The 22768-nt window shown below is 47.7% G+C and overlaps 3 protein-coding genes across 5 annotated transcripts; 1 reads left to right on the top strand and 2 right to left on the bottom strand.

Annotated features, from left to right (window-relative positions):
- Window positions 1-7085: 7085 nt before the first annotated feature.
- On the bottom strand, window positions 7086-13678 carry OSGEP (O-sialoglycoprotein endopeptidase). The gene is made up of 11 exons (XM_010990226.3): window positions 13149-13678; window positions 11719-11838; window positions 11362-11537; window positions 9186-9281; window positions 9000-9049; window positions 8789-8867; window positions 8148-8213; window positions 7946-8036; window positions 7639-7714; window positions 7442-7540; window positions 7086-7291 (listed from the first exon to the last, which is right to left on the bottom strand). The coding sequence occupies exons 1-11, from the start codon at window positions 13261-13263 to the stop codon at window positions 7252-7254; spliced, it is 1008 nt and encodes a 335-aa protein (XP_010988528.2). The 5' UTR covers window positions 13264-13678; the 3' UTR covers window positions 7086-7251.
- Window positions 13679-13773: 95 nt separating this feature from the next.
- Window positions 13774-16370, top strand: APEX1 (apurinic/apyrimidinic endodeoxyribonuclease 1). Of its 2 annotated transcripts, none has more exons than XM_010990224.3 (5): window positions 13774-13888; window positions 14195-14320; window positions 14525-14712; window positions 15239-15431; window positions 15568-16370. In XM_010990224.3, the coding sequence occupies exons 2-5, from the start codon at window positions 14263-14265 to the stop codon at window positions 16083-16085; spliced, it is 957 nt and encodes a 318-aa protein (XP_010988526.2). In that variant the 5' UTR covers window positions 13774-13888; window positions 14195-14262; the 3' UTR covers window positions 16086-16370. The 2 variants fall into 2 exon arrangements, with proteins under 2 accessions (XP_010988526.2, XP_010988527.2); XM_010990225.3 differs by having other exon boundaries at window positions 13880-14014.
- An 80-nt stretch (window positions 16371-16450) lies between these two features.
- PIP4P1 (phosphatidylinositol-4,5-bisphosphate 4-phosphatase 1) lies at window positions 16451-20077 on the bottom strand. Of its 2 annotated transcripts, none has more exons than XM_010990223.3 (7): window positions 19770-20077; window positions 19260-19450; window positions 18763-18869; window positions 18210-18315; window positions 17961-18013; window positions 17768-17858; window positions 16451-17294 (listed from the first exon to the last, which is right to left on the bottom strand). In XM_010990223.3, the coding sequence occupies exons 1-7, from the start codon at window positions 19930-19932 to the stop codon at window positions 17151-17153; spliced, it is 855 nt and encodes a 284-aa protein (XP_010988525.2). In that variant the 5' UTR covers window positions 19933-20077; the 3' UTR covers window positions 16451-17150. The 2 variants fall into 2 exon arrangements, with proteins under 2 accessions (XP_010988525.2, XP_031309243.1); XM_031453383.2 differs by having other exon boundaries at window positions 19791-20048.
- Window positions 20078-22768: the final 2691 nt, after the last annotated feature.

Genomic DNA, 22768 nt, shown 5'->3' on the forward strand with positions numbered 1-22768 from the left:
CCTACAGTGTACCTCCGAAGGTTGGATGAAACCTGCTCTTCTGGGCCATCATCCACCCTCCATTAAAAGCCCTGGCAGTGACCTCCCCCCATAGCCCCTCCAGGTCTATCAGTTGTCCTTCTTGTTGCTGACATGCTGGCTGGGGAGGGGTCTTGGCATCTCAGCTGCATCTGTGCTGTCTCAGCCAGGGGACAGTGTGGCTTCCACCTATGCTGAGGAGACCCAAGCAGAACCACACCCCCAAGAAGATGATCCAGATGACTTGGGGGCCAGGACTGGCAAGGTCCCAGTATGCTTTGGCTGTGTCATGGGAGTCATGGTAACGGATTGGCGCTCAGGGTTCCCAAAGGTTGGGGATCAAAGCAGGGAAAGAGAACTTCACTCCCAAGAAGAGTCTCAAGGGTACCTCTGAGGGCGAGAGGAGACGGCTGAGGGTGACTTTGGCTCCTCCCTCTCTATCCTGCTCCCCCAGATCCATTGCATGCTGGACATACGGGGTGTCATCCTCTATCTGCGGCTGGCTTGGATCACTGCTCAGGCAGGCATAGGTACGAGCTTAGGTTTCTGCTGGGCAGTAGGAACGGCTTTGGGGCATGGCCTGAGTGAATTAAAGGAGCCCCATTCCCACGCACTCTAGGGTTCACATGCCTCTTTATCCTGTTCTTGGCTGCAGTCACTACTGTCTCCAACCTTTCTATCTCAGGCATCTCTACCAATGGCAAGGTCAAGACTGGTGAGTCTGTTGCAATCCCCTGATCTCTCAGGGGCTCCTGCCCTGTGGGCATTTCTAAGACCACAGACTGACTTCTCTTTTCCCTCCTTTAAGGTGGCACCTACTTCTTTATCTCACACAGAACTGGAACCTGGCAGTTCTATTGGAATCATCTTTGCTTTCATCAATGCAGTAGCCATGGCTGTGCATGTGTTGGGCTTTGTGGAGACCCTTTTGGACCTGTTCCAGGTAATGCCTATCCCCTCTCTTGGTGTGCCCTTTTCTCAAGTCAGCTGACCACCCAGCCTGCACTTTTGAGACTCCAGTCTGGGTGAGTCATTTTAAGAATCACACAGAGGCATCATATCAGCCAGCAAAGTCTCTGTGACCCTCTGTCTCTGTGTGCTGCCCTTCCAGAGCATGGGGTGCAGCTATTGAACATGGGTCCTGAAAGTGAGTTTCGAGTAGTGGGCGTGGTGACCGCGACTGTCCTTCTGGGCATGGAGCTAGCAGGCATGGAGTGGGAGTCCAAGGCAGGCAGGCAGAGGAGGGAATTGAGGTGGGGGTGGTAATTAGGTTTATTTATTCATTTATTTTTAAGGAAGTTACTAGAGATTGAACCCAGGACCTTGTGCATGCTAAGCACATACCTTACCAATGAGCTATACCCTCCCCAACCAAAAAAGTACACTCTTGGCATGGCCCTGTCTAGATAACATTCTCTCCTTTCTCCCCCAAGCTGCTTGGTAAGGTACCAACTAACCTGGAATATATGGGGGGCTGAAACAAAGCAGGAAAGGGCAGAGGACAGAGTGGCACTGACGATCTCATCAGACGTCAGGGGAGACCATGCTCATGGCTTGAGGAGAAGGGCAGGCAGAGGCAGAAATCAGTGCTTTCCGGAAGCAATGCATTCACTCATCTCTTCACCTAGCTTTCCCAGAAGTTGCAAGGCATGTTAAATTTTATCCCATCTTCAAAGGTATCACCCCACCTACATGAATCCACTTAAGTCATTGCTGATTTTTGAGCACCTACTTTATGCTGGGCAATGGGCCAGGTAAGATTTATCTCTAATCTTCCCCTCTGGTTCACTCATGGGTAGCAGTTAGAAAGCCCATAGAGGCAGGACTTTTGGTCTTGACAGCTGCTGAAATGCCAGCCATACTGGCACTTTGGCCCTAGGCAGCTCCCACTCTGCACACCTATTTTCTGTCAGTCCTATTTTCTGAAACATCTCAAATCACACAGGGGCTTGGAAATGAGATTTAGGACATACACTGCTTCATGGGGAGAGAATCCCATCCCACAGCTCTTCCCCACCCACTGGGCATTTTAGAGAGAAACCAAGGGTATTAGAGAGGCTTCTCTATCTCACAGCACAGCCTGGTTCCTGTGGCATCTGTCCTGCTAGACAGCACCGCCTCCTCAGGGCACCCTACTCTCTCTGCCCTACTGGAATTCTGTTCCCTTCCTTTTCCTCTGCTGCTCCTCCCAGATTTTAGGAAGCTGGTTTCCTCTTATGCGTAGAGAAGAGATTGAAAACTCAAAAACCTGCAAAAATTGGTCAATCAAGAATAAAGTGGACCAGGTGGGAACTGTGGCAGACTGGAGAGTGCCTGCCCAGTCCCATGGGACAGCAGCTCCTTGGCTTTAGCCGAGTGTGTAATGTGGGATGGAGGCCCTGGACTACCAGATGCATGTTAAATGTTGGCAGTTAATTTTGAAAATTACAGGTGCTGTGCAATACGAACAAAACTCATTTGCAGGCAAGATCCAATCCAGAGACCACCAGTTTTTTTGTATGGGGGTCAGCCTCTTGCTGTATCTCACTCCCTCACCTACTTGCCCACTCACTCACCAGGTTTCCTGAAGGATGTATAGGGCAGCAGCAGAAGGATGAGCAATATAGCGATGAGTGCTGCCCACCAGGTGAGGAGGAACATGATGAGCAGGCGGAGCAGAGAGCCCGGGAGGGAGAGCCAGGGACTGTGTCAGTGGAAGGAAGGGCACCAGCCTACAGAGGAGAGCAAATGCAGCCCATCCCTGTCCAAGCCTCAGCACCACCCACCCCTGCCCCCTAAGGATGCTGTCCCAACTCTCCCAGGTCCTCCTATCCCCGGGCCTTCTCCCAAACCTGCTCATACTAACCAGACAATCGGCTAAGGGAGACCTGGAAATAGCCCAAGTTGACGAGGGCATAGGAGCAGAGGGAAAAGTTGGAGATGATGGGGGCAATGGTGTTCAGATCAGCTCTGGGAGAGATGAAAGTTCCAACTCCCCACTCCACCTTCCTCACACACCACCCCCACCAAGTTAGCAGGTGTTTTCATCCACTTTCAGGACTAGAGAGCTAGGAAAGAGTCTTTAGGGTCAGGCCCTAAAAGCCTGAGGTTGGGCAGTGGAGAGCATGAGGGGAAAGGTGATTAATGAAGCCTGGTGTGGGGGGTGGAGGAGAACTCACCAATAATGAGGAGCCTACAGCAATGAGGAAGGTGAACAGGTAGTCTCACAGAGGTTCATGGTTCTCGCCATGGTCTTTCCCAAAAAAGCCATGACTGAGTACAGTTTATTCTGGCACAGCCACTATAAGAAAACATGGCAATCACTGGGGGAGGGTCCTAGGGAAGAAGGAGAATGATAGCCCCCTACTCCTCTAAAGAGGCAGGAGGGAGTGGGGAGCACAGAGGGAAGAGTTGAGGGAGCTTAGGGGTCTGAACAGGATGAAAACACGGAAGTAGAGTGGTGAGATCCCTGGGAATGTGGGATGGGAAGAACAGAGAGGAGGCGATGGGAGTGACACCTTGAGCTGATCACTGCTCTGAACATTATCACTGCCTTATTCATAAGTCACAGTGCCTGGTGCTAACTGACCCCCCTAACCAGTGTCCAGTCCTGGTGGATTTTTGTGCTATCCAAAGTTGGTGGAGCCAAGAGACTAAAATCATGGCTTCTTGAGACCTGAGTTGTGGATTCTTCCTCCTAGCTCCGTCTCTCCTGAGTCTCTTAAACTAACAGTATAGGGTCAGTGTGTCCTGCTGACTTCCACGAATGAAGGCAATGAGAGATGTCAGGCCCCTGGACAGCATCTCCAGCCAGGTCATGTCTAGGGCCTTTAAAGGCCTCTGGTTTTCACTAATGTAGAAAAGCACAGAGGGATTTGAGAAGAGTGACATAATCTGGCCTCTATGTTAACACTATTCACTCCAGCTGCCGTGTTGAGAGCTGACTATAAGCGGGCAGTTGTGGGAACAGCCCAGCTACTGCAATAATCCTGAGACAGACAAGTCTGTCTTGGGCAAGGGTGGCAGCAGTGGAAGTGAGAAATGGAATTCTGGATATATTCTGAAGGTAAAGTCAGTGTGATCGGAGGAGGTGAAAAAGAGGTATCAAAGATAATATCACGGCGCTCTGACATGAACAGCTAGGATGGAGCTGTCATTCACTGAAACAGGAAAGACTGCAGCAGGAAGCTGGGGAGAACATAAGTTCAATTTTGTGTATGTTAAATTTGAGACGCCTATTAAGCACCCTAGTCGAGATGCCAATGGGCAGCTAGATATGCAGGACAGAAGTCCAGATTGGAGCTAGAAATGGAGAGTCACCCACACTGACATGGTTTTAATGTGTAAGACTGGATGAAATCACAGCAGGTGTGTATAAGCAGAAAAGCAGCCCAAGGACTGAACTTAAGAGTTTAGAGTTATGGAGATGAGGAGAAACTAGCAAAGGAAACAGGAAGAGCAGTTGGTAAGCTGGGAGGCAAACCAGAGAATGCGTCCTAAAGCCAAGTAAAGACAGTATTTCAAAGATGGGGTGTCAAATGCTGCTGATAACTTATGCAAGATGAAGCAGAAGATGCCATTAGATTTAGGTTTGTGCAAAATCCTGGTGATGGTGGTAAGAACAGTGTTGGTGCCATGGAGTTAATAGGGAATTGGTGGAAGGTGGGAGGGTGTAGCTCAGTGGTAGAGTATGTGCTTAGCCTGCACAAGGTCCTGGGTTCAATCCCCAGTACCTCCACTAAAATAAAGAAGCCTAATTACCTCTCCCCAAAAACAATAAAAAAAAAAGTAATAAGGAATAGAGAATTGGTGGAGAGGAAGTGGAAACGACTCTTTTAAGGTATTTTGCTATAAAATAGAGCAGAAAAAATAAACTGTAAGGATATATTATACAGCACAGGGAATACAGCGAGTATTTAATCATAACTTTAAATGGAAGATGACCTACAGACACTGAATCATTATGTTGTACACCTGAAACTAGTATAACACTGTAACTCAACAATACAAAATATTTATTTTTTAAAATTTCTTCCAGCTTGTCTCTTTATTCAGACCATTTATTTATTTACTTATTTTTAAATAATTTGTTTATTTTTTGGAAGAGGAGGTAATTAGGTTTATTCATTTATTTTTAAAGGAGGTACTGGGGATTGAACCAGGGACCTTGTGCATGACAAGCACACACTCTACCACTACCACCCTAAAAAATAATATTTTAAAAATAGAGCAGGAAAATTAGAAGGAATGGGGCCAAGAGAGGTTTATGTATTTGTAAGATGAGGAAAATGGTAGCATGTTTGTGTGCTGAGAGGGCTCCCCAGGAGAGAAAGGGGAATACTAACTCTACAGAAAAGGAGGGAGAGCTGTTGAGAGATGTCCTTGAAAGCTGGAGGATGGGACCGGCTACACCAGGATTTGGAGAGCCCTGTTTAGAGCAGCGTTTCTCAACCTTGACACCAGTGACATTTAAACCCAGGTAGTTCTGTTGTGGGAGGCTGTTCTGTGCATTGTAGGATATTTTGCAGCATCCCTGGCCTCTACCCAGTAGCACCACCTCCCAGGTGTGACAACCAAATGTCCTCTGGGAGCAAAATCAGTCCCAGTTGAGAACCACTGTTATGCAGTAACAGGAGGGAAAACAGAGTGTACGGGGATCAATGTTGGATATAGACGTAGTGGTAGGAGCCTGTGAACCTTTCTGATTTGTTTCCATTTTCTACCAAAGTAAAAGTGAGGATGAGAGGAGATGCTGGAGATTTGAGGGATCAGAAGGAATAAAACAGTGATCAGAAAAGAGGCCAAGTGACAGAAGTAGGGATGTTGCTAGTAGCATAAAGGACCTACTTAAGTTTCACAGTGATGAATTTAAAGTAAGGCAAGTCAGCCTTTTTTTCCTGGCCCTTTCAGCTGCACGGGTCTAGACGTGAAGTGGGCGAAGGGCTGAGCATGACCAAAACCAAGAGGCAAGGGAGGGAGATGAGGTGTCTGCAGCGAAGTCCTCATGACTGGGATTCAGGTGGAGGAGGGAAATAAAGACATGTGGAATGAACTGGAAAAATAGGAATAGTGGGAGTGGGATGTTTGAGATTGAGATCTGGAGCAGCTGTAGGTCTAGAATATAAGCAGGGGAATGAGTAGCTGAAGTGGGGAGAAAGGAGCAAAGAACTGAGACCAGAGTGTCAGGAAGATAATCTACCTGGATATTTAAATCACCAAGATTTATGAGTTATTGACTTGTCTTTCAAAGTTGAGGTATGTTAGGGATGACAGAGAGTAATCTAGAAATAGTAGGAGGAAAAATGGGGAGAACTGCACTGGCTCCAGCTCAGTGATACAATGGGTGTGAGAGAAAACACCCGCACCAGAGCTGGTGGGAGGAGCAGAGGCCTCGGGAGGAACCAGGGCTTGGAGCAGGACTGTGGAAATGGAACATTCAGAGAGGAGGCTGAGGATATAGGGAAGTTTTGCTAATGACTAGCTATTAACTTCAGAGATCACAAAAAGAATTTCAGGAGTTAAAAGACGGAGGTAGCTGGGGACAAAAAAGGGAGTGGAGAGTAATGGTTACTAGACTTCGAAAGATGAGCAGTGACTTGATAGTTCGGGACTTCTGGTGGTGACTGACATAAACAAGACAAAGGACATGACAAGATTAGTGCTGGTGGCTGTGGTGGGGAGAGATGTGTACTTGGGGCCCCCCAAATCTGCCAAGGGAAGTGTATGTAGGACTCAGTATATGGAGGGGAGACAGTTTTACCTTTGAGTTAACAGTTAGTATGAAATTACACTTGGCTTTAGTCTATTTTCAGGGAGATCCTGAGTACTCATACTTCAAAGAATTTAAATGAGACGAATATAAAGCAATTGGCACAAGATCTGATGCTAAAATTAGTATTAATGATAACAGCACTGTTAAGGGGAGGTTAGAACATCTAAGCTATCCCCTCCATCTCAGCTCCAGAGCAGCCACCTGCAGTCAGCCAACAGGCTGCTCCGGCCCCTGCCTCCTTACCCATCACCCCGTCAGCAACGATTTATCCAGTGCCAGCTGTGTATCACTCCTGAACATGAGCTGATTACCAACATACAAAACCAAAAAAAATGTTTTATTGTTGAGTCGTCTTGAGGTTCAAATGATGGGAGAGGGGAATCCACAGCCTTGTCAGGACGCTTGTGTCAGCACAAAGATTAAGGCCCAGGGCCCCATGGGCTCCACGTAGGGCTCTGCCTACTCCGATCCTGTTAACCTTGTTAGTCCCTCCAGGTCACTTCTACTTCATCTGTCCGATACCTGTGAAAAAACAGGAAAAACTTGGTGGACGGTTATGCCTTAGGACCTTCCATCCTTCTCTGCCCTCAGCCCTCTGGATCCTCCTCCCTGCTGATGACTTTTGCCTACCTCCCACAGAATCCTACCCACCTCCTCCCAGGGGGTACTCACCTCTGTGTGACCCCAGATTCACTGAGAGGGGTCCGGTGTCCAGCCCGAAACATCTCCCAGCCAGCCTGGGCTATCATGGCTCCGTTGTCAATGCAGAATCTGGGAAGGAAAAGAGATATGAAGTTTGTGATCTAAGGGTAGAAAATCACAGCAGTTGGGGGGGAGGGGAGAAGTTAAGAACGGGAAAGGGCCTTTACCTCTCATCTGTGGCAAAAAGCCGGGCTCCGCGTTCCTGGCACATTGTCTCCATCATTTCCTGTAACCGCATGTTACCTACGAAGAGGGAGGGGTAGGGTTAGCTTAGTTTTAGCCATTTCTCCAGTCTAGCTGTACACCTCATGTGCACTGCCTTAGAAAGTAGGGGTTGCAGGAGGCAGGTATTGGGAAGCATAGGACAAGAAATAAAACTAGTAATTTCCCCAAAGTCTGAGAGATTTCGAGTATTAGGAGGAAGATGCACGTGGCCCAAATCAGGGAAGAGGAGCCCAGTTCAATGATACATACACCCTACACCTCCCACAATGAGGGCCTCGTGGGAGCCGCAGTGTGCCATGGCTCGCTCTGTGATCTCTACCAGCATCGCAAACACAGTTTCCTGTGGGGCAGACAAGGCGAAAACGTCAGAGGCGATCCCAGCTTGGTTCTGTCTACCACGCAAATGCTCCTCCAGCTCCAACCTTCCGACCCGCTTTTTTTACCCCACTACCTGCAGGGAGAAACAGAGATCCTCAGGAGTACACTCGCCTGTGGCCAGCATCCGCTGGGCTACATCCTATAGTTAAAGGGGAAAACAGATAAAATAATGAGTAGTGGTTCTGGGGGTGACATGAGAGCAAAAAATCAGTGCACTTGGAAGATCACTGCATTTCACCACAACTCAACTTCCCAGCACACGCCCTATGACATCTTGCCCTTTGCAGGCACTGAGCTATAAAACTAGCAGCGTTCCTTCAGGATTCAATAATTATGACTGCCTGCCTTGGCACCCCTCTACCCTGGTTAATTCTTCTCCATAGGACTTGTCACCATATGACCCTTTTTTTTTACTTTATTATTTCCCCCCCTTCTTTTTTCCTTCTTCTTTTTCCAGTTTCTGTATGTCTGCCCCCAATGAGAATGCAAGCTCCAAGTAGGCAGGGATTTTTGTTTTTTCCATCTTGTATCACTGTTGCCTTAAACAGTACCTGGCACACAGAGACGTTCAATAAATACTTGCTGAATGTATTTATTCAGCATCTAAAATGGGCCAGCACAGTGCTACATGCAGGAAACACAATGGTGAGCAAGACACTTAGGCTTCATTAAAAAGTACGGAAATGGCCATCTCCTCCCATCTCCCACACTCACCTCAATGAAAGACAAGATCCCCGAGAATGAGACGTCCATCCCCTTTACCGTGTATGGCAGCTCAACTAGCTTCTTGCCTCTATGTGGGAGTGAGTATATGATGCACTAAGCCCGTAGTCAGCTGGCTGCTCACCCTCCAAAGCCCTCCCAAACCTCATTAATGCATATGGCGCCCCACCAGTCAGCCTCCTTCCACCTTATGTCCCCTTACCGCTTTGCCATCTGTTCAATGTTGTAGCCTGGACTTGGGTCATTGGAAATCTAGCAGAAGGCAAAAGAGGATGAAGTTAGATAGCCAGGAAGCACAGAATGCTAATTTACTACCTTCTCGCTCCTTTTCCATGGCTTCCCAGAAATTCATTCACATCTTATGTTCCCCGTAGCCCCAATGGCTTACCTTCAGCACTCGAGCAAATCGATCCAGACAATTACCCACAGCGATATCGATGGTTTCCCCAAAGATGCGGTAACGACGTTCTGAATACGCAATCACCTAAGGGTGATGAGGATGTCCATGAAACCTCAAGTCTGTAAAGAGGAGCATTTGGCTTTGGGGAAGAACACAGCAGAACATCAACATGGCCACTAGCGCTTCCAATAGGCAATGGAGAAAAAGTACGTTTCCAAACCCTCAATGGGTACTTTTTATACCTCTTATCTGAGAAGACTATATATACCAAGAATTCCCAGAGCAGATTCCTCATCTACAGAAAGTAGTCTAAGTCAGGGCAGAAGCAAATTGTCATCTGGGATACATTTTTCTAGCTTGGAGGTTCCTGATATATCCTTTAAAAGCAGCCTAGACAGTGTGGACTAGCGAACAGGCTTTCCTTCTCAGAGGCAGGGAACCAGAGTTCTTCCAGAACTACCAGGATGGTGGTATTTGGTATTTGGAAACAAGAGGTAGAGTTTAAAAAACTCAGAAATTCCATATTGGGTAGACTAATGGCCTATCCAACTCAGTACTGGCAACCAACTTAGGTCTATTCTTCATACGTGACCGATTTCTAGCACAAAGAGTATTTATCACCCACTGACAAATACGCCCCATGCTTGCGACAGGGAGTGCTTCCCTCTCCCCATCTGGTGCAGCTGGGGATTTTCTTCTGCTCTGATGCAAATCTTATGCAACTGTCAAAAGGCTGGGAAGAAAAAAGTCTGCCTTTCTATTTCTGTTATCCACTCCTCCCTACCTAATCATTTTTTTTTTAATAACACTTAAGCAGGCTTCAAAAGGGAAGAGGAAAAGAAGAGAAAACTCCATCACCGTTCACCTCCATTAATTCTCGCAGGCTTCCACTGCTACTTTCCACACCCCAAGGCCCTAGTCTCGTATGACATCCTTCAGGCCTCAACCAGTTACTTGCCCTCCACTGGTTAAAGTTCCCACATCATTTTCATGGGAATACCTGTTTCATCTTTAATAACTATTTCACAAAGTGAAGTTTTAGAATATAACTTATGTACTTTCATAAGCTGAGGACAGTGACTATTTCTCACAAAAATTTCGCCAGCTGTGATGTGGGAAAGGCAGGCTGGAGTTCTTAATCCCAGCCTTAAAAGATCTTGTAAGGTATCCCAAACAACTCTGGCTTCACCTATAAATTTAAAATATCTTCTACCACTCATGGTTCTTATTTTAAAAATGATTTGTATTTTCACACTTTTAGAGTAAAAACTTCTGCATATTTGCCACCAGTAACTAAAACAAAACAGGAAGTTATTGTAAAGAAACAAACAGAATAGTGCCCCTTAGTTTTAATTGCTAAGGTTCACAGAAAAAAAAAAAAGCTCCAAAATAATAAAAATGAAAATGTCTTTTGAATACTTCAATCATTACCATTCTTTCCCTCTCTAAACTGGAAATTCCTCATCTTTATAAGCACATATATAAAAGTCATCTAATATTCTAATCATCCTGCCCAAAAATGCAATGTTACCAACTCTGTTGTGGGTTTTCTAGCATATCACATTTTAGGTTCAGATGAGTCCAGCTTTGTTCTTGCAGTTTCTGCCACTCAGACAGAACATGAAAGTGGCTGGAATAGTTCCTTAGAAATTAAGAAGAGATGATGGAGCTACCTGAGTGGTTGCTATAGAAACGGGCAAGTTCAGGAAACCTGGGAAGGCAGTGTTGCTCCTGGCCAGTCACCATGAAGAGCACTGATGACTGCATCTTAGACCGACCCTATAGGCCATGCTCTGGTGGCTGGTATTGATCACTATCCCTGCAAAGTGACAGCTACTACAGGCAAGAAGAAAATCGGCATGAGGTCAAAGATCAAGTCTTTTGTGAAAGTTTATAACTATCATCACTTCATGCCCACAAGGTACTTTGTGCATATGCCTTTGGACAAAACTGTTGTTAGCAAGGATGTCTTCAGAGACCTTGCTCTTAAACGCTCTGTACAGGCAGCCAAGGTCAAATTTGAGGAGAGACAGAAGATCAGCAAGAACAGAAGGTTCTTCCAGAACCTGTGGTTTTAGATCTGTTTTGTTTCAGTCATTAAAAATACCCCCAAGTCCCTAAGGGAACAATGAAAAGAGAAGGAATGGCGAAGTGCTCTAAATACCTGTGTATTTCCTCCACTGACATACAGCACAGTTGGGCTGGTGGCTCCAGTGATGAGACGGCCCATCTCAATGTGGCCTATACAATGGTTAACACCCAGCAATGGCTTATTCCACAACTGGGCCACAGTACGGGCCACCACAGCCACAGAAACCAGTGGAGCACCCATGCCAGGACCTAGGGGGACAGAAGTAGGAGTCAGAATCCTATAGAGATTGGGAAAAACAGAGCTGGGGGAAGCAGGGGATGTGAGAAGTGGGATGGGAGTCGTGGTGGTAGCAGAGGGAGCTGCAGGCTATTTTGACCTAGTCAGGCTCCAGGTATATTCTCCCACTGTCAAGCTCTCTCCCAGCCATACCTTTGGTGTATGCAATGCAGTCAATATCCTGAGAGGTTAATCCAGCTTCCATTAGTGCCTCTTGCAGCAGGTCCAGGATAACCGCTCGGTGGTGCCTGGCAGTATCACCTGGAAGGAATCCTAGGAGATGGACACAAGTCAGAGATCATAGGGTTTTCTATAGAAAGATAAGTAGAAGTCAAAAATAGACGTTTTAGTAGGGTAGGAAGAGTCTCTTCCACTTTCCTCATGCATCCTGTCTTCTTTTTCAGATATAGTCTTTCCAGCCTCTTCAGCTAGGCTGAAAAGGTAATGCCCTACTTCATACCCAATTCCTAGGCAGCCTTCGGGACTCAATTCAAGCGATACCAACCTCATACTTTTTGGTGATCTTCTGTGACCCCACAAACCCTATGTGTGATCACATCACTGTTCTTAACACACTATATGTTAACATGCAACAACTATAGATTCCCCATTTTAACCACAAGCGTCTCAAAGCATTGGCTTTGATATTTTATTTATCTTTGTATTTTTGGTGCCAGAAGAGTGTTAAACATACACATACACTTCTAATGAGTGACCTGTCACAATATCACCTGTTTAGGGAGGCTTTTCAGGTCCATAAGGTTTCAGGTGCCCTACCCTATATATGCAGGTGTTTGGGTGGACGGTAGGCAAGATACAACATAATTACTTACAAATAACATTTATGAAAAGTCATAATGTGTCTGGTACTTTAATTCCCAAGACTCAGTGACACAGGTATTATCCTTCCCATTTTTAAGAATAAGGAACAAAAATAGATAAACAACAAGTTTGTACTGTATAGCACAAGGAACCATATTCAACATCTTGTAATAACCTATAATGAAAAAGAATATGAAAACGAATATATGTATGTGTATGTATGACAACTATTATGCTGTACAGCAGAAACTGACACAACATTGTAACTGTTGTAGTTTTTAACTGACTATACTTCAATTAAAAAAAAAAAAAAAGAAACATAAGTCCAAAAACAAATTCTGAATATCACAAAGCCAGCTAGTCCTGTCCAGCACCTAAGCTGGGAGTCTTTACACTCCTCATTCTAGAATATTTTGGTTGCATCTACATTATACTATTTTCCATACTGTGCTGTAAAGTTCTCTTTACATGTCCCCCTCCACAGCAGGCTCAGAACTTTTACTTTTGTATCCAGCAGCCAGCTGACGGTTAGCACATGAAAGGCACTCACTAAAGGCTGAATGAACTTAGAAGATCCTGGTCCAAGTGGCTGTGACTCTTCTATCCAACAGCCTTGTGACGTTAATACTGTCAAAGAGTCGGATCGAAACTCTCTAAGGTGACATTGCGCTCCACGCCCTGGTTCACTAACTTTTACGAAGACATAAGGTGATGCTGTGCGGAGAAGCGCGCCCCAAAAATAAAACTCCTTACTCACGTACCTGTGCCCGGAGGCGTGACGTAAGTCCGCCGCGGGTTCGCCAGCACCTTGCCATCCCGCACCACTCCCACGCCAATCTTGTTAGCGCTGCCCTCAAAACCCAGCACCGCCGGCATGCCCGAGCCCGGGAGAAAACGCCTGCAGGCCTCCTAGCTACCACTGGAGTCGTGGAGCCCTCACCAGTCCGCTTTGGGAGGCAGATCGCAGAGGAGGACGAGCCCGACTGCTAGTAGCAGCGCGTACTGGGACGGACACCAAGGAACTTCCCTGGGGAGCGCTCCGCGCCGACCCCGCCCCTGTCGTCACGGCGACTCATCAAGGCCCCTTCGAGGGCCTGGTCTCTTAACTGCCAGGGACGCTGAGCCGGCAATTGCGCCTTACATTCCTATCCATTTGTCTGCTTCTCTCCCAGGGTCCATGCCAGCCTGCCCCCACTGATTTTGTTTCCTCTTGCACAGCTTTAGGATCTCAGGTCAGGATGGCAGAATGAGTCATGAATCTGGCGCACCAATAAACAGCCCGAGAACGGAGGGTTGGGTCCTTCAGTGCCCTGAAGACACAGAGAAGGGCGGGAAGGCTGAGCTTTTGGTCACGTGGTACCAAATAAGCCAATCACCAGCAGTCCTCAGCCGTGTGGTGCGCACCTCAGGTCACGTGACCATGCCAGTTACCCACGTGGGGGCACAGCGTGCTCCCTTCTTTGTGCTGGGATAAGGAGGAGCCAGGCTGCGACCCGAGCAGGTCAGTTACAGGGTTGCTGTTCTTTTGCCCATTACAGGGCCTTCTCTGGACGTCCGATCCGCAAGCCTAAATCAGGACCCTAAATTGAGTCCCTTGATTGGCTGGAGGGCAGATCTCGCGAGGAGGGTACAAGGGAGTATAAATGATCTAATCCTGAGGTGGAGGGGCTGAAAGGCCGAGGGTGCACGGAGGCGGGGAAAAGATTCAGGGATAATGTGGTTTGAAAGGCGGGACCTGGTGCGGGGGCGCCCGAGGGAGGAGTCTTCCCCTGCCTTAGCTGGTTTCACGACTTCTTTGCGTGTATAGGCAACGCGGTAAAAATACTGCTTCGGTGGGCGACTTGGAACTGGTGCAGAAAGGCGTACGTTACAGTGATGCCGAAGCGTGGGAAAAAGGGAGCGGTGGCAGAAGACGGGGAAGAGCCCAAAACTGGTAAGAGAATGAAATGGGCCCCTCTCCCTAGAGACTGCGATGGGGATGGCTATAATCTCCGCGATGAAGGGGAAGTACAGACCGACTCCATATTCTTGCAGTTTGTGAAGTCGCGGCAACTGCAGGCTCTCAGTGGGTCTCATTAACTCCGGATCAAAGTTGGATACCGCCAACTTTTATCACTATGTATTACTTATTTTATAGAACCAGAGGCCAAGAAGAGTAAGACGGGAGCAAAAAAAACCGAAAAAGAGGCAGCAGGAGAGGGAGCAGCCCTGTATGAGGACCCCCCAGATCAGAAAACCTCACCCAGTGGCAAATCAGCCACGCTCAAGATCTGTTCCTGGAACGTGGATGGGCTTCGAGCCTGGATTAAGAAGAAAGGTTTAGATGTGAGTGGAATTGAGGGAAGAGCAGGGGCTGATCTTGGCGTTTAATCGCCTTTTCCCATTTTAGCCCCCAGTACTAGGTTTAATTTTTCTCATATGTAGTTAGTTTTCTTGTGGAAAAGGTAAAAGGAGAATTTTCACCAAGTCATACCACTTGTATTTCTTAAATGCCATTCTGACAGTCCCACTGCCAGTGTCTTGTTTAAAGTTCTCATCTCTTCCCCAGCATGTCAGAAAAACCTTGATGCTGGACTTGCTCCATTGTATCTCCAGCATTTCCAACAGCCTAAAAATCTTAGTTGGCTATCCATTGCCTATAAGAAAAAAAAAAATCTCAGTGTTGCATGTAACACCCTTTCTTCCCTCCTTGCCAGTTACGTAGTTTGTAACTGTTTTAAGTATTGTACTGCTAGACTTAAACCCCTTATGCCCAGAAACTCTCACCTGTCTCTCTCTAGTACTTGGCACGTAGATTCTTCAACAAATGTCTGCTGAATTGATACTACTTTCTCTACCTTTCATTTCACAGTGGGTAAAGGAGGAAGCCCCAGATATCCTGTGCCTCCAAGAGACCAAATGTTCAGAGAACAAACTGCCACCTGAACTTCAAGAGCTGTCTGGACTACCCCATCAGTACTGGTCAGCTCCTTCAGACAAGGAAGGGTACAGTGGTGTGGGCCTACTCTCCCGCCAGTGCCCAATCAAAGTCTCCTATGGCATTGGTGAGACCCCATTGATTCCTAAAGCCCAAGCTCTTCCAAACCAATTGCTGATATCCCACTCCGGTCCCAATTCTTGATTCCTTTATTCTCTGCTTTTCCTTTTCTTAAGCTTTTTTTGGCTGTTTCATTCCTGTAGGTGAGGAGGAACATGATCAAGAAGGCCGAGTGATTGTGGCTGAATTTGATGCATTTGTGCTGGTAACAGTCTATGTACCTAATGCAGGCCGAGGTCTGGTACGCCTGGAGTACCGGCAGCGTTGGGATGAAGCCTTTCGCAAATTCCTGAAGGGTCTGGCTTCCCGCAAGCCCCTTGTGCTTTGTGGGGACCTCAATGTGGCTCATGAAGAAATTGACCTTCGAAATCCAAAGGGGAACAAAAAGAATGCTGGCTTCACTCCCCAAGAGCGTCAAGGCTTTGGGGAATTGCTGCAGGCCGTGCCACTGGCTGACAGTTTCCGGCACCTCTACCCTAATACAGCCTATGCCTACACCTTTTGGACCTACATGATGAATGCGCGATCCAAAAACGTCGGTTGGCGCCTTGATTATTTTTTGTTGTCTCACTCTTTGTTGCCTGCATTGTGTGACAGCAAGATCCGTTCCAAGGCTCTGGGCAGTGACCACTGTCCCATCACCCTCTACCTGGCACTGTGACACCTCCCCTAAATTGCTTCGAGCCTGGGAAATAAGCCCACCAAACTAGCTTTACATTTCTTAACCCCCAAACTTCTTTGAAACTGCTCTCTAGAGAAATCTGCACTGTATTTCCCTACTAAAACTACAAATCTTTTAACCAGGCTTCTAGTAAGACTTAGGTTTCCTTTCAGCCCAAGGATTTTGTGTGCGTGTAGGTTTCTTTTTCCCTCTTTTTACATCAAACAAAAACTACTGATGACTTCCTTTGAGCTGTCCATGTGAAAATAAAGAGCCATAGTTTCAGCCTTGCTGTCTTTATATTCTACCCCTTTGTGGGGCTAGAGTCCTCTCATCTTTTCACACATACAGATGAACAACTGGAAAAGGGTAGTCATGACCTTATTTATTTACAAGCACAGGATGAGTCCCTAACCTCCCCCATGACAGCAACCCTACCCAGGCAAGTAAAATACTGCGACTGGGGGGTAAAGTTGAAAGGAGGAATTGTGGGAAAGAAAGGACTAGGGGAACGTACCCCACATTAAATAGTTATATACACATCAGTTCCTGTGGTTCTGTACAGAGCAGCGGCTGACCCCACCCCCACAGGACACGGAATGGGGGGAGAGAAGACTGGGTGCTGAGACCAGAACCAGCCCCTGGTGAAGTGCAATAGCAGCAGCAAGGTCCTAACGGTGCACAAGAGGGAGGGAGACCCCCAGGGCTACCCACCCCCACCCTGCCCTGGAATGTGTAAGGGACAGGAATGGCTCTCGGGGAGCACATAGGAAGGACAAGGCTTGAACCTTGTCTTTTAGGACCCAGGTTTAGGGGCAACGTCTCCCCTACTTCACCCTAAACACAGCAACCCTTGGAGGAAAGCAGATGGCCAGCAGTGGTCTTACCTACCCTCCAAACCTAGGTGAGGGCCTGGTTCCTTCCTACCTCTCCCCAGCGAAAAGGCAGGCAGCTGCTTGGCTCCCCTTAATAGAAGCCCAGGGAGCCTTTTATGACCGCTCCCTTGATAGTGTCACTGTCCCCACCAGGGAGGGGCCAGGCACAGTCTGTGGGTCTTCGTGGGGCTCAGGAGAAGTTCTGGACGGGGTGGCTGACCTTCATACAGGCCCAATAGAGGGCCCGGCCCAAACACAGCACAGCCAACAGGATGACAAACGCCCAGGCTGCATAGATGCCTCCGTATCGCCGTGCATGCTTCCATGTGCCAAACTGACGAAGATGAGAAAGAAAGATGGGGTTACTGTTGATCTCTCACCACTTTCCAGGAGCCCTAGTGACAGTAACACAGGACTCAAGCTTCAGTTTCTGTCCCCTATCCACGTGTAGCCACCTTCGGGGACCTTTTAAATGGCCCAGTTGTTCAGCTCCCTTCCCTGAGGCAGGAACACTCCCAGACATCTGTCAGTTTTTCTTCATGTCTGACAACTGAGCCAGGATCCCTAATAACAACTCAATCTAAGCCACTTCTCCATAAGGAAGATAACTGTTTTTTACTGCGATAGTAACAATGAAGACTGTTTTATCAGTTTCCTTCAGCTTCAGCTCATCTACACATTAAAACAAGACAAATCAAACAAAAACTCCTCAGTTTCTTTCATTTCTTTTAAGGGCAGCCATTTCCCCAGTCTTAGCCTGTGGAGATGAGGCTGCAGAATGAAAGGGGTTGGGTCAAGGTTACTCACAGCAAGGCCAGTGGCAGTGACTGCCAAGAGTAAGCCAAGCAAGAAGCAGCAGATACATCTCTTTCGTGGATATCTGCGCCCAATGGATGACCTGTGGGGAGGCAAACAGAAATGGATGCTTGCAATGGCCCTGTAGCTTTGACTCCATATTACCCAATTAGCAGCTCAACGATGCCACTCTCTAATCACTCACACTTTCCTGCAGTGAGGGCAGCGGGCCAAGGTTCGGTCTGTGAACTCTGTCCACTATGGAGAAAAAAGGAGGGAGAAACCAATTAATACAAGAAGCCTGCTCATTTCAATGAGAGCCCTGGGGAGGGGAGGGTGGGAGATGGGTCCTCAGAGAACAGACTTTTTCAAGATTCATTATCACAACTCAGAAATATATTCATGATTCCTCCTCTCAGCCCCACACCCAGGGCTTCCCAATACCTCATCTTACCAGAAAAGTATTCTTGCAATGTCCACAAATGACCCTGACACCCACAGGCTGTGGTTCTGGACTCAGTGGTCCTGGATGCACAGGCCCCAGGTTGATGATTCTTTTGCTGTACAGGAGAAAAAGACTATTTTTAAGAAGTTTTTAATCCTAAGGATCCCTACAGTATCCCTTCTTCACATTCCCCACTCCCGTCTCTCTAAGTCCCTCTAATTCTCTGTACGTTTAAGGCATTCTGCTCCCTAAGCCTTCCCCAGAGAATCCTAGAGGAAGAGCACCGCTTAAACTTCAGGTCTCTAATTTCCCTTTTACCTCAGGACAATTCACCCAGCCTCTGAGACTCTCCATCTTCCTAAAGGACACTACTTGTATCTCAACCATTTTATTGCGAGATGAGAAAGATGGCTGTAACAGTCTAGAGGCACAACAGTCCTTAGGTTTTCTCCTTCTAAATGAATACTGGGCTCTCTCACCTTTACATTCTCTATAAACATTCATCCTTTTCTGGCTTTCCAATCTTCCCCACTGATGCCCTTCCCAACTTAATGCCTCTCACCAGTACGGCCGAGGGCAGGCAATCCGCTGGGAAGTCACTTTGCAGATAAGCAGGCAGTTGCAGGGGCATCGAACATATTTTTTCCCTGGGGGTGCATTCTTGATTGGCTAGAGAATAATGGGGATATCAGTAAGCAAATGTCTAATCTCAATCCCTTCCAGTTCCTCCAAAAACACCTTCTGAGGAGAGATCAGAAAGACAAGGTCTTAGCCAGGACACAGAAATCAAGGAGAAAAGGAAATGAAAGACAGAGAAATGAAATATAACTTGAGATTTGCAAATGAAAACTAGGCTTAAGTATCCAGGATAGGGTGAGGGATGGTAAACATTAGCTTTGAGGAGTGCCTCTGGGGAAATGGCTGTGTGAGACTCCTAGAACTGAAACCTGGGTTTCAGGATGAGCACTTGGCTAACGCCTGAAGGTCAGGGTCTAGAATCAAGGGATCAGAAAGAGGATCCAGGAAACAGGGCCCATTTCATAGATATGTATAACTCACAGTGGCTTCATTGCAGACGCCACATTTGACTACATGCTGATGCATCTTGCCTTCCACGTTGATGAGAGACTGGCAGACTCGGCAGGTGATCATGGGAGCACTGCCACTGTCCGGGCTGGTCAGGGGTGAGTAGGGGGGTGGGTCCTCCCCAGGCAACACGGCTGGGTGTCCCTCAGGGAACGAGGGAAATGCTGGAGAGGAAGGTAAAAAGAAGGGCTGGCCTCAATTGCAGACACCCCCACTGATGCTCCACGGGTGAGGCAACTCTTTCTGGTCCTCGACCCTTCTGACCAAGCTCGGAGGCTTCTCATAATCAGTGCTTCGGTCAGCTTCCTCAGAACCCCCTTCCATTTCCAAGCTCCGGTCGCGACTGCGGAGGGAAGGAAGCCTCACCGGGTCACAGGTGCACCAGCTCGGCACCTGGCGCTTGGGCCCCGCCTCCGCCCTCGGCCCCGCCCCCTCCGCCTCTCAGCGTACCCCTGGGAACACCTCGGACCCGCCCCGGCTTACCCTGGGGCTGGGCATGTTTACCGGCTCCGTAAGGTGGTGCGGAGGGGGTCAGGCCTCCCCCGGGCCCAGCCCCAGTCCCGCCCGGCCCCACTAATCCGTTGCCGCCGGCGCCACCGTCGATGGGCTCGGAGAGCAGCGGAGATCGCTCTCCATCTGCCGCCATGGCCTCCACCGCCGCCTCCTGCTTCGGCAAAGGATCCGGCTCCTTTCGCCGCTGCCGTCGCCGCAGCCACCGCCGCCACCGCCACCGCCGCTACCGGGTCCCCAGAGCGCCTGCGCGCCGCGCGCCCAGCTCGCCCCGCAACCAGTGGCCTGCCCCGCCCCGTTCCGCCCCGCAGCACGTGATAGGCTAGCCCCGCCCCCGTGCTATTATTCGCCGAGATAAACCAATTTCTGGTCCTGTGAAGGCAGCTCTTATTCTCCATTGGGGAACGTCGTGCTAACGTCAACTGTCACATGACCTTCAGGAGGCCGCTGGGCCTGCAAAAACCGCACGTGACAAGAAGTTCTTTGAGCCATTGGAAGCGTGGCCCATCGCGCTACCTCCAGACCAGGAGGTGGGGCAGGGCTGCTTCAGCTCACGGGTCACGTGTTTCAGGAAGCCGCTCATCCTCTGTTCAGCGCCCAGAGTGGGCGCATAATTATTGCTGCTCATTGATCCAAAGACACCACTAAAAGACTTATCTCCTTTTTGGTGGTTATAATTGGCCTCCCATTGGCTGGAGGTTTCCCTTCCCTGGTCCTGCGATGATTTGGAGTGCAACTTTATTGGCCCGAACTTAGCGCCAGAACCCGGGGGCGTGGCTCAAGAAGCGGCAGTGAAAGAGTGCGGGAGTTTGAGATGTTTTATGCACCAAGAGGAGGAATGGTGGGCATCAGTTAGCCACCCTTATCAAAGGAATAACTGTAAAAAGTTAGAGTGAAGACGTGCCAGGAGGATGGATTAAATTCTGGAGTCATTTCTGGAACAGGACACAAGATTGGCTTCTCCAGGAAGCTTCCTTGCAGACTCCACCCTCCCACCGCCCTTGATTAAATTTTGAAATTATCTTTCTATGAGTCTGTCTCAATCACTACAAGGAGTTCTCGTCGTTTTGCTCAGTTTTGTGACCCCTAGTTCTAAACATACCTGCACGCTAAGAGTTTTTTTGACTGAGTTGATTAAGTCCAAGGATACACAAATAAATCCGCTTGGCAGGTGAGACAGTCCTTAGACTTGTCTCAACGTTGCCCTCAGCCTCAGTCTCGTGACTGCTAATGGACGTTATTCTGACAGGTACTGGAAAAGACCTTAAGCAGCTCAGACGTTTAAACATACAGCCAATCCACCTATTCACTCTCCTGTTCATCCATATTCATCCATGTTCAACTTGAATAGCAGATAAGACTGCTTTCCAAATCTACCCAGGTGCTGTACTAAATGGGTACCCAGACTGAGATGACATGAATAGGGGCCCCATAGCTGAAAGGAACTTTTTTGCTATTTCAACAGTGTTGGGTGTTTCAGGGTAGAGTAGGGCAAACAGTCATGATGATTATGGCATGACTTCGGAGGATTTCCTTAGTCCTGTAAGTCCTGTAAGTGTAGGGTGAGTAGATTATTCTGGGTGGATAATAGAGTAAAAGTGAGTCACCTTGAGGAGACCTTTGTTTTACAGAGCTACTGAAGTAATTTCCTTTAGTTAAGCAAGTACAGGAAGGAAAGGGCCTCACTGTTGTAGAAGGGAGTACCCAGAGGTTGAAGGAAGATAGTTTCAGCTCATGATCTTGGGAAATATCTGACTGCTACAAATGCGATCATTTTAGCTCAGTTCTACTAAATGTAAGGTCTCCTTGACTGAGAATAATGCTAAGATGGCTTCCTTTTCCTGAAGAGCCCCTCAGATGAAGGTTCTACCTTACCCCTTCCTAGAAGCCAAAGCAGAACCCCAAAGGTCTATCAGTAACCTCTGATACCCAGTCTTTGGGGACAGTGCCCCCACTAGTCTTCTCCAACCTGTGGAGAACACGTAGTCTTTATAGGAGCCTGAACCACACTTGGGTTTTCCCCATATGATAACCCAAATTATGACTGCCTTACATCTGGGAGGTGACAAGGAATTGAAAAAACAACTCTGAGGACCATGATTAGCTTAACTAGAAGCCTCTCCACTGAGCCTAACATTGAGGAAAGTGCAGCTTGCTCTAAATATTTAATAATAAAGAAAATGCTGCTTTCCTAGCACTTGGGGCTGTTACTGGGGCTGGAGACTTCACCCGGGTCCTGATTTTCAGACACAGCTTTCCCGCAGACATAGTTAGGACCCAGAGACACTTAAGAACTTAGGAACCTCTAGATACAAAATGGGGAAGTGGTTGTATCTCTACACGGGTGCAGTCTGTTGCTCTTTCTGCTGTCTCTGGCACGCAGATGCTCAAGTGTTTCCTCTGGGGGCGAGCAGGGTTCATTATTTGCACCTTGGTTACACATACATTCCAAAACCTGTTCTTTTGTGACTCTCCCCACCCTTGCCAAAACCCTATTTGATGTCATTTCAATCTAGTTTTATCCTTGTAAAAATGTAGGAGAGATGGAGAGTTGGACCAAGGACCCTAGAGGAATGAATGAGTAGAATAGTTTATTTTTATTTTCACTAGTTTAGACTCTTGGTGATATTTTCATTATAGCTTAAATATGAGAAAGTGTGGCTAAAGAAGTAAATGAAGAAGTAAATGTTAGCTAATAGGAAGAGTATCCTCTCTAACTGATACATGAGGCACCGAAGGCAAGTTATGATGGCATAGTCCCTGAATATGATCTGTTATAGATCCCTTTTTATTGGGGTGGGGAGAGATAATTAGGCTTATTTATTTATTTACTCAATTACTTTTTTGGAGGAGATACTAGGAATTGAACCCAGGACCTTGTGCATGCTAAGCATGCGCTATACCACTTGAGCTATACCTTCCTGCTCAGATCCCTTTTAATGCCAGACTAGCCTCTGCCCATATAGGTGTGA

Source organism: Camelus dromedarius, chromosome 5 (assembly GCF_036321535.1).
Source record: "Camelus dromedarius isolate mCamDro1 chromosome 5, mCamDro1.pat, whole genome shotgun sequence".
In the NCBI taxonomy this organism is placed as follows: Eukaryota; Metazoa; Chordata; class Mammalia; order Artiodactyla; family Camelidae; genus Camelus; species Camelus dromedarius.

Bases quoted from the DNA above. Each gene is read 5' to 3' on its own strand.
- APEX1 (XM_010990224.3), top strand. From the start codon at position 14,263: ATGCCGAAGCGTGGGAAAAAGGGAGCGGTGGCAGAAGACGGGGAAGAG. The intron at 14,321-14,524 runs GTAAGAGAATGA...CTTATTTTATAG, and splicing joins CGGGGAAGAGCCCAAAACTG to AACCAGAGGCCAAGAAGAGT. The intron at 15,432-15,567 runs GTGAGACCCCAT...TCATTCCTGTAG, and splicing joins CAAAGTCTCCTATGGCATTG to GTGAGGAGGAACATGATCAA.
- OSGEP (XM_010990226.3), bottom strand. From the start codon at position 13,263: ATGCCGGCGGTGCTGGGTTTTGAGGGCAGCGCTAACAAGATTGGCGTG. The intron at 9,282-11,361 runs GTATTTAGAGCA...CATCACCCTTAG, and splicing joins TCAGTGGAGGAAATACACAG to GTGATTGCGTATTCAGAACG. The intron at 7,292-7,441 runs GTGAGTACCCCC...GTTTTTTCACAG, and splicing joins GAATCTGGGGTCACACAGAG to GTATCGGACAGATGAAGTAG.
- PIP4P1 (XM_010990223.3), bottom strand. From the start codon at position 19,932: ATGGCGGCAGATGGAGAGCGATCTCCGCTGCTCTCCGAGCCCATCGAC. The intron at 18,316-18,762 runs GTGAGAGGCATT...TCTCCTGTACAG, and splicing joins GCCTGCCCTCGGCCGTACTG to CAAAAGAATCATCAACCTGG. The intron at 18,014-18,209 runs GTAAGATGAGGT...TTTTCTCCATAG, and splicing joins ATTGCAAGAATACTTTTCTG to TGGACAGAGTTCACAGACCG.